Below are 17338 nucleotides of genomic sequence, written 5' to 3'. Positions count from 1 at the left end.
CACTGCTAAGCGTAGCACATACTCTATGTCTTACTGAGCTACGAAAGTGAGCAAGAGAAGAGCCAACTATGTCTCACATGTTGAAGTTGTAGTGGCCAGGGAAGTTGGTGTGCAAGACAAACTTCTTGACTGCGTGCGTACGTGCGTCAAAGAGAATGTCCTGGAAACACACGGCGCAAAACCACTTTCAACTTTCTGCCCGCAAATCAACATAACCACACATGCACACAAAATAAGTTAAAACTGAGTGATGTTAAGACAAGATATTCTGGTGAATCACGATAAAACTGAAATGTGATTCAATGTCCCCATACTACAAAATGAAAGGTAAGTCTTAAAATAAAACAAAATCATGCCCAAATTTCTGAAATGTTATCCTCCAGTCTCCAAAACTCAATGAATATTATTATTATTTTAGTATGAAGTTTGTTAAAAAAAGTATAGACAAGAGGATTGTAAAAATTAATAATTTTCTCATATTGATAGTGCACTTCTTACTACCTCACTTTTACATTACCGATTCTCATATATGCCTAAACAGCCAAATGCTTGCAGCTTTATTTGTTTTGTTCTGAGTAAAACTGTTATATACATTCATATTAAAAATCATTTTAAAAAAAATACAGTTCGTATCATAAAAATGACACTATTTTGGTGAAAATAGTAGTATTAATAGTGTATTATTGTCTTAAAATTAGACTTGGCCACATTTATATAAAAAAAAAACTCTTAACACTGAATCCTTCCACTTTAATTAAGAAAATGATTGGTTGCAATTTGTTGCGTGTGTATCATCGTACCCATTGTTCATTATCATAATGTCTTTATATGGCACTTGGCCATTTATTTACATTGTATTTCATGTTCTGTTCTATCTCCAAACTTAATATCTTTGCCTTGTAAGACCACCTTAACCCACCATTTGGGTATACTGAACGTTTTGAGTAAATCTTATAATGCTGAATAATTTGCAAAATAAAATTTTATGATATTGATACGTCCAAAAACCTATGTTCAGAGTTCTCTTTCGTAACTACCGTTCACATACAACTTTCCAGTTCTGCTGCAGACATCAGAATGTCTGGTTTTGTAACTTCTGCCTGCGACACATGGATTGAGGACTGCTAGGAACTCGGCTAGTTCCTCGGCGGTTTCAATTTTACCGGAGGTTGGGCATAAAATCATCATGTTTTGCCTCATCACACAAGCGTGGTGCTCCAGACATTACCCTCTTTTATCGCATATTCGTCGCACTCGCGTAATCGTCGCACCCATATTTTTGGGCGTCAAAATTTGGATAAAAAAAAACTCTCGCGTAAACGTTGCATGATGTTTTTGGTTCCGCTATTAGATTCCAAGCGCTTTGTGTGAGTATTTTTTCCGTATAAAACAATGTATTTTAAAACAGAAATCTAATATATTTGGACATTACCTCTTACTTATTTAATTAACGGAAATATGAAGTTGTCTGATGCGTAAATTTTCTTTTAAAAACGTTTTTAAACATTCAACGTAATCTTTTCGTCTGTGTTACCGCAGCATACCGCTTACAAAAATGTAGCCAGTGCTCGTTGCAATCATTAATGTTTGGTTATGTTGAGTCCCGTATAGAGCGCGCACACGTAGCAGAATATCGATATCTCGCCGAGTGCATACAACGCGCACTCTCTGTCGAGTGCCGAGTTAACTACATCCGATGGCCCGCTCTCTTTCGTGGAGTGTGTACTTACTACGGCGATAGTTACGCGTTCGTTCGGCTTGCATTTGGATCACAGATTTTGGTTTTCTATTTAAAGTTGAAAGGTTATTGTTGCACGACTTTTTAATTTAATTTGTTTGTAGTGCTCTTTTATACATCACGTTTTAAATAAACGTAATACCACGAATTGGTTTTGTTTTTATGAATAACTTTACCTAAAAAAAATTTTTTTTTTCTCGCATAATCGTCGCATCCCTACTTTTAGAATAAAAAGTGCGACTATGATGCGGGAAAACACGGTATGTGCAGGCACCGGGGACCACCAGGCTCGTAGATGCGAGCTCACCATGCCAAGCGTGAAGTAGTTGAAGAAGAAGTCTGAGTGGCGGGAGGCGACCCTGCGGTGGGCGTTGGGGCTGTGTATCTTCATCTTGTCCTCGGCCTTGTAGAAGACCCGGGAGGGGGCGCCGAGCGCCGTGGCGACGTCCTGGCACGTGTCGCCGAACATCACCTCTCGACACAGGCTGTGCTTCCGCAGCTCCAGCAGCCGCGACGAACCTGCGCACGACCCGTCGTCGCAGAGACACTCTTCGACACGGCACCACTGGCTGGCGGCCCGGCGGGAAACGACCAGAGTTGCCCCCGAAACAACCGGTGCCACCATACTCAATGCGAACAGCAATGTCCAAGCCCCTAACCCCCCGCATGGTACACTCTCTTCTACTCTGTCCAACTCTTCTTCCAGATGCATCCTTCTGTTTTCCCGTAACCAACCTGCTTGTCAATAATGCATGAAATTTTGCATCCCGCATGTCAGAGACCAGGGTTTTCCCTGTGTCTATGCAGGTTTTACCTGGGCCCAACTTATCTAGTTTTTAGTCTAGAATAGTCAGTGAGGGGAGTTATGTCATGGCGCCAATCGCTGTCATGGCTGGCCAATCCCCCTCCTAGCACATGATGCATGCTTCCTCTACTGCATGGCTTAAACCCTGCGTGATTAGAGTGTATAGGCTTCGGCCTGAGACGCACTTAGTCTTTCCCTAACCCGGACGCCTCCCAAACACACTTAGTTTTAATTTAGGTTAGGAACAAAAAAAATCACTGCCATACTGAATTAACCATTTTGCTACATTATAAAATGCCGAAGTTTCAACAGGAATACTAAAGAAAAATTAATATACAGTCACTGTATGTAAAACAAGCTTTCATAACATTCTCATTGACAAGAAAAATATACGCATGAGCATTACTGTAAGTCTTAAACTTCAACGTAACGTACAGAATTTAACTGACCGACTCATGCAGCTCATAAAAGGAGCAAATGTCGTGTGTATTCAGCATTGCGCCGCTAGATGTCAGGCACAAGCTTCCACGATGAGTTTCGAGTTCTCCCGCTAGATTTCCCGACTGCCGCAGAGAAGTTCCGGCGGGAATAATATTGCTTTGAAACGGTCTACCGGCAATCAGTCACGGTCAACGACACTGAGTTGGTGTGTTTTCAAGACGAATCTTGGCAGAAAATGGAAATAGGTTACCCAACGCCAAATTCAGTACATCACTCGAAGAAAAGTGGTGAGCCTTTCTTGTTTGGACAACAAAAGGCATTTCAATAGTAAGAATTGTGAGAGATAATGGTTTCTTGCTAGAGAAAAATGGAGACAAAATTAATGCAGTTAGTTTTTAAAAATGGCTTGTTGCCAGAGCTCGCTGGCCCATGTCATCCCAGGGGACAGCTGAATCGCGAGCCAGGATGTATTATTCAGGCACAAGAAAGTCGTTCAAGGAAATGAAAAATTTCATATGTTTAAACTTGAGAATCAGGAATTATGTGACTGATGAGAACATGAGGTCTCCGTCTCCGTCCCTGAGCTGCAGTCCAGGCTAGATTCTGTGAGTTAAATTTTATTTGCAGCAATAATTATTAATTTAATCTCAAGTTAATTTAGTGCCTATCTGACCTGCGGTACATAAATACAAAACGAACAACCTGCAATGCTTGACGTCACCAGCAGGGGCAGCATGATTGTGCTCCCCATATCGCCAGACGCGACGGCCGTAAGATATACTTGCGCCAGTATTTAAGTTGCAATAATTGATTACTGCACGATAGCTTAGTTTTGGATATTTTAATAATGGTTTTTATTACAAGAACTAATTCTAACGAATGCCAGGGATATTGAGTAACTAATAACATAGATTTGGAACATCATAAAATCATACATTATTAATAACAAAGAGTCATCGAAAGCCACAAGCTTCAGGTCCGCTAGAAAAGCAAACCAAACTCACAATACGTATATTGTATATGTGTAGTGTTATTAATATTTGTTTGTGCGTGTGTGTTTACACAAACAAAATAAATATTTATTATAATTCTGGTGGTTTGCACTCGGTTACTACGGGTTTAGAAGTAAAGTGTCTAGTCTGGGTTTTTTCGAGGAAGAGAGAAGGGACAATAAGAGCGAACGGAAAGCTAACTGCTCTCCAAGGTCGGTAATCTACACCCTTCCCCCATCCCCTTCTTTCTGACCCGCCGTACACGACACCCCACTGGGCAACAAGAAATTATACTAAAAATCTCCCCCCTGCTTTTCAAAACCAAACGCACTCAACCGTACAGCTAGTGCTATCAATAGAGGACGGAGGTAACTACGCGTGTTGTGTTCTTTCCTTTTTGCGATCGACAGAAACTCAGAATCTTAGCCTTCAAACTTTCCTTTGCCTCAAGTCAAGACTGTAATAGTAATAGTAAACTCAAATTTCATAGTTTATTTTCTTTCCGACTACTGCATATCTTTCCACAAAAGATTATCTTTACATCCCTACATTTTAACGAGCACGTTAATTCATTGCACCACCAAAGAACGTAAAATTAACGAATTGAAGAACAAAGGTTTTAACTTCTAGCAAGGATGGGTTCAGGAAGACTTTTCGGGAGGGACTGTCATGCAAAGAAAGGATGCAGTTGGCAGTTGAATGTTTACAAACTCATGATCTTAAAACTTGAACCTTAATAGTTTCATACAAATAATTTTGACGAATGAAAAGCTTAACTCATTTGGGTGAACATAAATACACTTTATAAAATAAACGCAATGTGGACTCGGGAGGAAGTGCTACTGGCTTCTCTACAGCCGGGCCACCAGACACAGAGGGAGAACGGGGATCGGAGACGGGGACGGGGACGGAGAGGGAGACTGACCCTCGGTGAAGAGGTGCAGCCGCACGCCGCGCGTGCTCAGCCGCTCGCGCAGGACCTCCACGCGCTCCGCGTACAGGTGGTTGTGGTAGCAGCACAGCGGCAGGGGCGGCGCCCGGCCCCCCGCCGGGTCGCTGCCGCCGTAGATGGACACCCGGGACACCACCGGGGACGCGCCGCTCGGGAACTGCAGCGAGCCCAGCCCGTGCGCGTAGCCCGGCTACAACACGACACAGTCTCTGCGTGCAGGACAGCCCGCGATCCAGCGCAACTTGCCGGCAGCCACTCCATCTACTTTCTTACTGAGTATCCTTCCATCATCTCTGAGAAAAAAAATATTTGTAAATAGCTGGATAACCTAGTTCATTGAAGAAAAAAATAATACAGTAATAAATATCTTGAAACGGCATTCAATGGTTCGGTGCTTTCTGTTACATGGCACCAATCAGGCCGCTCATGTTCCGTTAACTTAAGCCACCGGGGTAACCATTACTATGCTGACTTCGTTTTCAGTTCGTTCCTAGTTTATTGTTACCGTCGGCTTTCATTTCAGTACAGCGTTTCCTGTTTTCTAGCAGGTTATGTTTCACATTTCCACGCTCTGTAACCCTGTTAAAAGTATATTGCAGTTCAGTAATCCTTGAACATGACGGATTAGTCACAGGCTTCGTACGCCTCCTTAGTATCCTTAAAAAGTTTTTAATGTTTTATTAATAGAATAAGGACCCTTAAAAGTCCTGAAATTTCACCAAGAATCATCTATAACTCCTTAATAAAGACTGATAGCATGCAAGCAATGGATAAATGCAGGAATGTTAATTTTTTTTTGTTTCAGACTTGGCAGAAAACACTTTCTGCATGTGTAGTACAATTGGTGAATTTCGAGCCATGTGGTAAGGTTTTTTTTATATAAAAAGGTTTTTGAATTAATTTTTTGTATTTTGTCTCACCTTTAAACTTAAAATATGTTTTATACAGTCTTTCTTTAAAATTATAAAGTAAATATAAATGTGGTTGCATTTATATGTATGTATGTATGTATGTATGTATGTATGTATGTATGTATGTATGTATGTATGTATGTATGTATGTATGTGTGTATATATATATATATATGTATGTATGTGTGTGTGTGTGTGTGTGTGTGTGTTCCAGAGAATTATGGTCAATAGGAATGTACTATTATTGAATTAAAATATTCAAGAAAAGTATTTTTTTTCCATTAACTATTGAATATTGTTATTTTCTTGAGGAATGTTGTGATATTACAGATAGGCTTCTTTCTACCTCTGATAGTGAGTAAGGCAATTAAGTAAAGGGGTTCTTAAAGCCTCCTTAATTTTTTTATTGCACGAGAGGACGAACCATCATGACCTTCCATTGTACTTTATTTTTCTTTAATGGAAATATTTGTGTAAATTAGAAGTTTATTGCCTCGGATAAAATATTAAAAAAAGTGCTCTAGTTCAAAGGAGAGGCTAAACTAGAGACCTCTATGGACCTAAACACAAAGTTTTGACCGTTGGACTACATATCATAGGGTGGTGGACTACCCTAAGAGCTTTATGTCTCATCAGTATTTTTGAACCCCGCAGTAAACACTGAAAAAATCTCTTTATTGGCTGCAAATTTGTGATGACATGGAACTAACATTGTTCATTTTTTGGCATGTGCAATGGGAATGCGTGGACATATCACTCCCAGTAAATTGACAATAAGCAGTAAAAATTGTCTGTGAATCTTAAATTATAATCATGCTTTGGTAAAATACTTCTTGTAATACCTGTAGGAAAGTGAGTTATATATTGTAAATATTAGGACACACACCAGTTCCGATCTTAAAGCAAAGATATGTTATTTACTTATTTGTAGTGTAAATACAGAGTGCACTGCTTTGAATAAAAAAACTTTCTTAGTCACCTTTGGAATTCATGATTTTCATCTTTGACTGTATTGTGTTGCAAGTCGTCTTAAAATGATTTATTATTCACTGTAAACTCCACGTTACATATCTAGTTAAAAGGACTTCTTTTTTAAATGACCGATCGCAGCTATACAACATTCATACCTACGAGTCTTGGCCAGGACACCAATTACAGAATGGCAGTGCAGGACAAGCAACTAGCTACTTGGGCTAGAAGTAACTCACACAATCATGTTCTACAACGTCACGACCAAGAAACACGTGGGGGCTCGTTCTCCCCGTGCAAACACTGTACTCTCTTCAGACGTGTTTTCCTGACGTTCTGTTTGCATGACTGCACTCTGATTCTCACACAAACTATTAGGCATTTTTATTGGAATAAAGAAAATAATACAGGAATTATCCCTGTTATATGAACTGCAATTTATGTTAAACATATGTTTGAAAAATGATGTAACGTGTGTACCTGCGTACACTTGCAAAGTATTGTACCCCTGACTTTTCACGGCATACCACCTGCAACACAGTGAGCTGGGCAGGCTTCCCCCGAATAGACGAGACTATTCTTCTTCCAGCTCGTCAGGGAAGCCTGCGAGTATAAAAGGGCATGCGCCCAGACTATCGATAAGCAGAACAACTGGGACATCCAGCCAGCAGGCTGCTTCGCTGCTCCGACACCGCTCGCCGGCCTACACCGTCAATCGCCGCGGAGTTGCTGCCGCCCGAGGACCGACAAGACATCGACTGGGTGAGACCTCTCCGAGTTGTAACCCAGGTTATAGACAGTTCAAGTGGAAGCGTCGCTGGAGTAAGCATAAAATCTTTCAGAACGAACATTAACTAAAAACGACAGTTCAGCCACAAGGGCAAAGAGGGCGGGCATTAGCAAACTCCGTGAGGGCCGAGCGAGCGGAAGTATTAACACAATCACGACACTATCAGGACACTATCGCGACCAAATCGCTACACTGTTTGGACTCTAACTCTACCGCCGGTAACGAAGAATCGTAGCTCCAAGAGACAGTGAACAAGATAACGAACTTACGCGTTACTACGGGAATGCGGAGAGAGCTTCACATGGTACCGGGGGAAGAGTAACGAAAACCTACCCATAAACATTGACAGCGTTACACGACTAGTGGCGTGTATATATTTGTAACCTCTGGTATTAACTATCTGTATTTACATTACGTGTAACATTGAGTAATATTGAGATTAGGTATGTTCCTTGTAACTTTGTAAATGGTATAGTCTTAGTAGTTGAAATTGACGGCATTTTGATCGTTAGCTGTGACGAGCGCACGGCTCGCCACAATTAAGGGTATTGTTTTGTTTTATTTTAATTGTTCAGGAATCTAGCACGTAGCGTTAATTTGTGCATTTTGTGTTCTAGTGGGAAATTACCACAGCAGTTCGTCTCCACGAGAACCCGACTTGTTTAAGTGTTATGTCAGTTTGAGAATCAGTGCAATTCCTTTTGGTGTTATTAAGTTTGTCAATAAATTGTTATTGGATCGAATTTAACTTAGCAACTAATTTCATAACCACCCGCAAACGTCCCTTTTTCCTCCTTGTTAGGGTTTTCCTGTGTCCTTAGTAAAACCCGCGACAATGATGTAAAATAAAACAACATTTAGAGCTTCCATTCAATGCTAATAATGTTAAAATCAGAAACACTAAAACAAGTTAAATACTCTTAAATTTTTTTAACACGTTTTTTTTTGTTTCTACTTCATTGTTTTATGTTTAAAATGTGCAGTCACATCTGATCGGGGAGAATGCAGGATTGACTTCTAGCAGGTCCACCGGGAGTCCCGAACACCGGCTTCCCGATCAAACAAAAGGAATGTGACTTAATATCTAGATACTAATAACTTAGTCTGGATATCAGATCCAGACTAGGTTATTAAAGATTGTATGGTGGGTTGCAATGCATGTCAATACACCGCAAACACCACAAAGCTAGTTAATACACTATACGTATAGCACTGAAACACTGACATGCAAGTTATATCATTGAATTAAGCAGCATTTAACCAAACCTTTATTCATATCACAAAAAAAAAAAGTTATTCTTTTAACAATTTAAATTCAAAGAATGTCATTATTACAAAACAAAAATTGTACCAAAGTGCATACATCAGAATATTAATTTAATTTATTTTTATTGTTCTGAATGATTCAGTTTTAACCAATTTATTACAACTTATTTTTATCATAAAAATCCAGCATACAAATGCACTATTTTAGTGGAGTTAATTATTTTATTTATAAAAAGAAAAACACTAATACTGAAATCTTCCATTTTAACTAACATAATTGGACTAAAAATAAAATCATAAAATCTTTTACGTTCTTTAAATGATCCAAGCAATGGGGATTTATGATTTAATACAATTTCTTGGACATACGCCACTGTAGTTTTGCACTGTTTTTTCATAGAAAAAAAATATATGGATACCTTTAATTAAAAAAGAAACATCTACCACAAAAATCACTTGCAAACCCACAACCCTCCCAGCAATAGGTGCGTGGCCAATCAGGAGAGACCTTGCCTGCCATTGGCTGTGCTAGGTGAGGAGGTTGTACATATAAAAACCCACTGTTTTCCAGTGACAACATCCTCGCTCGGTAGCTCTCGTGGTGTGCACATCACTGGGGAACAAGCTGACTGCTCTGCCTGGAGGTTCATTGCCTCTGACAGCGCGGGAGGTGCGTGAATCATTTTGTGTGCTTGGCGAGTGCCGAGAGGCAGCGACCAACTGCAATCTAGCGCGTCCTGTCGGCGAATACAGGGGTCCAGCTGTGATGAGCAGCTGGATTTGTTGGAAATATATAAATACCAACTCGTGGACCATCTGGCGGGAGGGGCGGTTGCTTTCGTGGCCCGAGGATCAAGTGACGGCGGAACCTCAAGTCGGACGGCGTGCTGGGCCTGGAATGTCGTCACTAACGGCGATGCAGCAGTAAATCGACGAGAGCCTGGCGTTACACACACTTCTAAAGCTGCACATCGTCGGCAGGAGGGGAAGAGGAGTAGTGACCCTCGGAACCTCGCGCCGTGCATGAAAGGTCCCGGTGCGTCGGCTGATGGAGAGAGAAACCTGAACGAGTGAATCGGTGAGTGACTGGAGCAACAGTCAGCTTCGGGGGCGGCGCGATCGCGCGGGGCACTGGCTGTCTGCAGGAGCGGACTGACAGAATCCCGCGCGGTTGCCTGCTAACTAACCTCTTTCCCACAGCGGAACTCTACACTCTTCACGATTATATGCCTCCTCGGCGACTGGCCAGGCACATACCTGTGGAGGGGTCACTGTGATGTCGCGTGTGGCCTTGGAGCTTAACACTACACTCACACGAGATTAACTAGGCCACTTTGACACAATACTTTACAAGCCTCTAAATACAGACATCACAACACTTTCATACATCAGTTAGCCACCTAACTGAGGGGGAAAGGGTGATCTTCCCCCCGCCTGACATCTACACTAAATAAATTAAAGCCAAGCACCATAGCGACAGCTACTTTACTTCTTACTGGACCGAGAGCCACCATTAATTTTAAAATCGCACATTTCGCGCCCCGCCGTCGTTTCTAATGATTAGAACAAAGTGACGGGGTCGCAATCTTGAATTGACTCCCCACATAGTGAGTTATGGGAACATAATAGTTCCTGGTATCGCTGTCACACGCTCCCGGCCGAGCATATGAAGAAACGGCGGCGGCCAGTGACAACATCAGTCTGTGCCCGATGACAGTAACAGATGCCAATTCTGAAATGTCGCAACTGTTTTGGCATAGGAAACCTATTATGTTCGTCTGCGCTATCACCATTGTCTCGTCCAAAACACCTGTTCAGGTTCATCGTTGGGTTTATCTGCTTGACATCAGATGATTTAAGCTTGTTCTTTCCGAGCTTATGTTTTCATTTTTATATCTTAATTCACATTTCTGAATTTTTTTCCATGACAAACAGCGCGAAACTGCAACGGCGTACGTACCAAGAAATTGTGTTAAAACATACAATCTTGTCTCTATTGATAAGTTATACATCCAACTTTGATGTATTTAAGATAAAAAATAGCCTAAAAAAAATTTACTTCAGAAGTAATTTCATCCAGTGCATGTTTTACCCTCCTGGGGGGAGGCAGAGGCACCTGCCCCCGCGAACATCCCCCCCTCTGGATCTGCCTCTGCATCTGATGAACCTGAATTAAGACAATCAGCAGCTGCATTAAGACATCAGCGCACCTGTAACCACATACACACCACGTATGTTTTTTTTTTTCCAAAGCGAGTTTTGACCGTTCAAGTTCGTGAGCCGCCTGGGGTGAAAGAACGTAAACATCTTCTTGCAGGTTGAACGACAACTGAAGGCACGAACGGATGCACGTCTTTTATATACATATATGAAGGCTCCTACTAACACGGTGTGTGCCATTTCTGCATTAACTGTACAGACACATACTCGTTCAAACTTGTCACGTGGCTGCACGTCATAAATTTCACTAAGTTTGCGCAGGGAAGGACAGCCGTAGTCGGTCAACCGGCGCGTCACGCAACTTGCCCAGCCACTTCTTCTGCTCAGGTCCGGCAACGTAAAATATCACTCTACCTGGAACTTAGACTCGACGGGGAAGCAGAACGACAGCCCTCGGAAGTTGAGCACGAACAGCTGCTTCTCCGAGTCGTACACGCCCGGGTGGGTGGCCCCGAACGAGTGCTCGATCTGCTCGATGCTGGGCACCACCTCGGGGGAGCTGAACGCCAGGCCGCTGCAAACGGGGCGCACGATGCGAACTGGTCTGAGCGATCCGTCAAGCGCACTACCACCAACTGCACTCAACGTAAACACATTTTTTTTATTTTTTTATTTTTTTATTTTTTATTTGGAATTTGTCGCATGTCCACCAACAGTCGCAGACTTTAGTGGTGGGCACTGCATGCAATAACAGGAACACAAGTTATCACTACCAGTGTATGGACTCCCACCTCCGTCCGTACCTACCACAGGACTTTGTAACTGGTTTCCATCTTCCAAAGCAAAGGCAAACTTAAAAAAAAATAGAACCAGCATTCAAGATGTCTGCAAGCATTCATCAAAATACATCACGTAGCTCACACATAAGGGAGTAAATTCTGTACCGTTGCATCACGACGGAGATGCGAAGCCATGAAGCAAGAAATTAAATTTAATTCGTCACACCAAATGCACACCAGATGCAAAGCATAAATCTGCCATGTAAGTATTATTATACACTACACAAGTTTACTCAGTAAAAAAAAAATCAATTATTCATTTAATAATACAAATTTTTTTTTTTTAATTTTAAGATCCAGGGATAAATTAACAAAGTTGACATACCATGAAAGTAAACAAGTGTGGATGAGGGAATCTCATTTTATTTTGTTTTCTACTCGTAAGGAGAAAAAGAGTAAGAGAAAAGTACAATATTCTGAGAATCATTGTTCCTTTTTCCACAAAAACATGTTAACATAACCGCTTGCCAAAAAACAGTGGCTTTTAAGAGCAGCTGCAGGATTCATTATACAAAAGACTCAAAAAGATCAAATCAGGAACAGTTTTCATGCCTCCTTCAATGACTTGGTACAGAAAGAAGCCAAGGGGGGTAGGGTTCTGGCAGTGAAAGGCCACACCACTGTGAAACACTAGAACTATGGGGACACTGCAGCCGAGCATAAAGGATGCGATTAGACCTGCCGCTTCATCAGTGGTGATGCGTCTGTTTCTCGCCAGCTTGCCAGATCCCCAAACATTCTAAACTAGCCCTGATTCACATCATATCCATTCAACTACTCACCTAATTTTAATATATAACCATATTAATGCAGCACATGTAATCCATATTAACACTGTAATATGAAACACCATTAAGGCTTAACTAGCTTTTCTAACTCTGTAACCATAGTCAGTAAGCAACTAGTTATGTTTACACACAGAAATATTTTTTTTGAAATGCAAATTTAATAAAATACACATAGCAATCCACATATCAAATAAAGACGTCATTGAACTAAACATAAATTTGTTCACAGATGCTCACATGATAGAAAATACAAAATATAATATATAACTAACACATTAAAAATATCTTATCCGATACTGATATCAGTTTTAAAAAGCTGAAACGCATTAAAATACATTATTCCGTGAAACATAAACAAAATTAAGTATTGATTAAAGCACACACACCGAAATATTATGACGTGCTTGAATGGGGATTATCTTAAAGCTATCTTAAAGCCATTCATGAGAACCGTGACGGTAATGTACTACTAAATTCTGGAATAAAATTTAGTTTTGCTATTCTGAGATAATGTTAACATGCCATTGTCCTAATAGAGACTTTTTTTCTTTCGTAAATACTGGAAATTTAACGTGAAATTCACCTAAATGTTCTAATTAAATTTTGGAATGAGGCAATTCTTACCGAAACCAGACACACAGGAAACAATTAAGATTCTAAAAAAAAATAATCTTAATTGTTCATAAATTACTTACCAGTATTTCAGCTTCACAAGCTTGACATTGTAAATTTCTATAATCTGTAAAAATGAAATTCAGTAACCATTATGAGCACTGGAAAAACCTTACCACAGTCACACAACCTTCAACACACATTCTCTTTACCTTCAGCCTCTGTACAACTGGGTCAAATATCAACCGAATCCCGTCCTGGGGTAAATTGATCACCAGGTCAGCCGCCAGGGGATTCTACAACAAAAAATAATAATAATAAAAAAAGGGGGTTGTCTGTAAAGTCGGTTTACAGACAATAATTTTACATGATAACGTCATAACAAAACATAGATGAAAAATTGCATACTTTTATGAATTGAATTGAATTATGATCACTGAATTATCTTTATTCTGTATAATACAAAGGAAATAAATTGAAAATTATAATTTTTTTCAATGAATACTAAATAAAAGCAGTCGACTTTTTATACGATCGTTTATATGAGATATTTTTTAGTCAAAATTGTAACATAACCAATTATTACTGCACTCGCAGACCGATTCTACTTTTTTTTAATAATCAAAGAACAAATATATGAGATTACTAGCTGGCCCGGCAAACGTTGTTTTGCCATATAAATTATTTCTAGGGAATTTCTAGCTCCAGTTCCCGGCGTTGCCCGGGCTGAACACAGGGCGAAGGGTACCTTTTTCGAAATCAGATGTATTTAGTAATTGTCTTCTTAATTTGAATGTCAAGTGTGCAAAATAATTTATATCACTTTCAGATCCCGACAGACGTTCTTCCAGTGTATAGTTATTTACCTGTATATATCTAAAAATTGGTGGTCTGTATGTAGTCTAGACTCTATAATGCACTATAGAAAAAAGCTGAAAAATAAGAGATTACTAATATTGAAAAGATTCCATTATCTAGCTAATGCTCGGCATGCATTGCAATGCCTCATTCAGTTTTGTTTTGTAATATGTTTGAAGTAGTTAGACATATACAAATCATATATCCATCTCTCTAAACATATATTTATCTCTATCTAAATATTTATATATCTATGTATCTCTCTATCGCTATTTATCTCTTTATATCTACATATTTACATATATACCTCACACTATCTCTATCTCTTCTATATATAAATCTCTATATAGCTCTATACATCTATGTATCTCTTTATCTAACCCATTTCATTCTCTATACCTCGCTCTATCTCAACTTATCTCTGTCTCTCTCTCTCTATCTCACTATATATATCACTCTATCTCTGTCTCTCTTTTATATTTAAATAAATTGTCTCATGCGTGCGTACTTAAACAACAAAAACAGACGAAGTGCCGCTATATAATATGAAAAAAAAAAATACATTTTTTGAAACGATTTGTGCTCCAACTATTGCAAAATAGTTATAGCATCTCAGAAACCTTCACGGGCATGCGCATAACAACTCACCAAAATTTCATAGCAATCGGATGAATGGTATAGGAACGCATACGGCACAAACAAACGAAAATTAAAGACATGACAAACGCATCAAACGATGATGCGTTTAAAATTCAAGGCAACTAACTCTATCTATTGACGAAGTTAAGAACTAAACTGTTATTAGCACCTTTATTTTGCTAGCCGCTGCGAGCTCCACTAAGCGGGCTGGTCTCACCAAGGAGAAAAATATGAATTTGCCAGACCTATGTGTATGATCGTGTGGCAGGCAGAGAAATGACACTCACTCACTATTTGTATATCTATGACCTATGATTTTTTCTGTTATAAAATGAAATTATCACTTTTTCACTCCAGGGATGGAATTTCATATTAATATGTGGTCTATGTGTTAATCCAGGTAGTGAGCTAGCTGTAGGCGGGGAAAGTTGATCAAGTGTTAATTGATCAGCTATCGAACGGGGTTGAAAAATATAAAATTCTATTAAAAATTAGGGGTTGGTGATAGAAGGGTGAAAATTTAGGGTTGTATGCATATTTTAATGCCACATTATAAAATAATAAAATTTTGTCCAAAAAATAAAACAAAAAATGTTAGGGGTGGACAACCCTTATCACTTAGGGGTATGAAAAATAGTAGCCGATTCTCAGACCTACTGAATATGCATACAAAATTTCATAAAAATAGGTCAAGCCGTTTCGGAGGAGTATCGTAACTAACACTGTGACACGAGAATTTTATATATAAGATATCGCTAATCAAATTCTTAAAATGCAAGAATTAATTACTTTTTTTGCCGCAACTGTTTTTGTAATAAACAATGGAAACCACATTAACTTTTCACTTCACTTTATAAAAAGTTCACGTGTAGGTTGTGTGCTGCAGCTGTCTCTCTCCTACTCGAACGCATCGGCCGACGGAGTGGGAGAGAGATAGATGTGTCACAAGCCGATCGTGCCTCTCTATCGCTTGTTCCGCGCTCTCGCTTGCATGCTCGGCTCAGGCGGAATGTGACAATGAGTCATGCTTTTTCGTGCGTGCAGCCGGCGTTGATACATTTATAAGATGTTATCATGTCAAAAGATAAGAATGTTACAGGGAAATGAGGAAGAGCACTGCAGCACTGTTTCCTTCTACCCACAAAGTGTTTCTTACATTTCAATATGCATCATTTGATGAACAATGTTTCTGCTCTTGCACCAATGAGGTGCATAAGTTTAGTTACAGTGGTTTTCTGTGAAATTATGTAATACATTATGTATAATAATTAAAAAAAACAATTAAGAATGTAGCCTACTTACCATAAATGATACACTCGTTCAGCTCTTTATGAACATTTAACATGAAATAACTTGTAACAATATTTAACAACAATATAAACTTCAAGGTTATATAGATTATTCTATAAAATATACTCAAAATTAAAAATTTTAAGAAGTAAATAAAATCATGTGTGTAAATGTCCCTCAGAGTCAAACATGCTTTGGGAGCTGTTTACTAACACCCATAACACTTAACAATACAATGGAATAAAATTTTTTCCACTAGTGCTTAATGTGCACATAAATGTGTGTGTGTGTACTCCTAGGCACACATAGAATGGTAAATAATTACACCGAAAAGAAACAATTAAAAAAGAGAAAAAATATAATTTCACTTAGACAACAATGAAAATAATTATTTATAATTACCATATCACTGTACAAAACTTGTACGCCTTTTATGATCCCCACTTGTGACTGAATTATTGCAACTGCTTGAGAAAAATGCATTCCTGAAATTCAGACATACACATTTTAGAACCTCTACATTAAATGTTACAAAAGCTTAAAATACAAAAAAAATTAAACAGACAGTAAACATCTTAAATAACTTGCAACAATAAACCGAAATAAAGTTAACTCACGATACGTAAGCTGGTATTTGACAAAATAAATATTTTTTTTCTAATGCGCAAAATGATGTAAACGAATTTTTTTTACCTAAAATAAACTCCCATTGTTCACACCCCAAAGACCTTTCAGGCACCACATCGAGCTCTAACATTTCTTCACTGCAAGTCAACACTCGTAATAACTTAAATAATTCCACTAAATGTCTGCAGTGGCAGCTATAAATGTTAATTCCTTTCTTTTCTGCGCAGAGCCCCTTTGTCCATCTCTTTATGACGCCATCTTGCTTGTTGTACCTCTCAGCTGTCAACCAGTGACGTAGGAACAGCTGAGCGCTATGAAAAAGTTACAATGCCAGTGGCTCGCGGCTCGCAGCTGTCAAACAAGCAACATTCCCCTTCCACAGGAAAGCAAATAAACAAACCTGCAACGAAAAAATTCAAAGTATCGATTATTCTTTTGAAGCCTTCGGCTGTAAAAAGGTGTTGTATTTAAACTTAGTATAGTATACTATAGTAATTTTATTGTCCAAGTCGACTACAAAAATATACAATTATATTGCACATGTAGTATAGGACTCGTGAAGAGTATTAAACATTATGAATACACATTTCAGTACAATATATACACATAAAAAATAATAATAAAAAACAAATAATGTACATCATATAATAATAATAATAAT

The 17338-nt window shown here is 39.1% G+C and overlaps 1 protein-coding gene across 3 annotated transcripts in view; it reads right to left on the bottom strand.

Annotated features, from left to right (window-relative positions):
• LOC134528541 (PHAF1 protein CG7083) overlaps window positions 1–17036 on the bottom strand; it is a 37178-nt gene extending 20142 nt beyond the window's left edge. Inside the window, exons 1-9 of one of the 3 annotated variants that reach the window (XM_063362259.1) lie at window positions 16744–17036; window positions 16453–16535; window positions 13476–13559; window positions 13347–13390; window positions 11439–11598; window positions 10924–11031; window positions 4902–5118; window positions 2046–2257; window positions 78–160 (exon numbers count right to left, since the gene is read on the bottom strand). In XM_063362259.1, the coding sequence (XP_063218329.1) occupies window positions 78–160; window positions 2046–2257; window positions 4902–5118; window positions 10924–11031; window positions 11439–11598; window positions 13347–13390; window positions 13476–13559; window positions 16453–16535; window positions 16744–16807 (1055 nt within the window). In that variant the 5' untranslated portion in view covers window positions 16808–17036. The remainder of the gene's footprint in view (window positions 1–77; window positions 161–2045; window positions 2258–4901; window positions 5119–10923; window positions 11032–11438; window positions 11599–13346; window positions 13391–13475; window positions 13560–16452; window positions 16536–16743) is intronic. The other 2 variants (XM_063362260.1, XM_063362261.1) reach the window with 2 other exon arrangements.
• Window positions 17037–17338: the final 302 nt, after the last annotated feature.

This window comes from Bacillus rossius, chromosome 1 (assembly GCF_032445375.1).
Source record: "Bacillus rossius redtenbacheri isolate Brsri chromosome 1, Brsri_v3, whole genome shotgun sequence".
Lineage (NCBI taxonomy): Eukaryota > Metazoa > Arthropoda > Insecta > Phasmatodea > Bacillidae > Bacillus > Bacillus rossius.
This window is presented reverse-complemented; position numbering and strand designations above follow the sequence as displayed.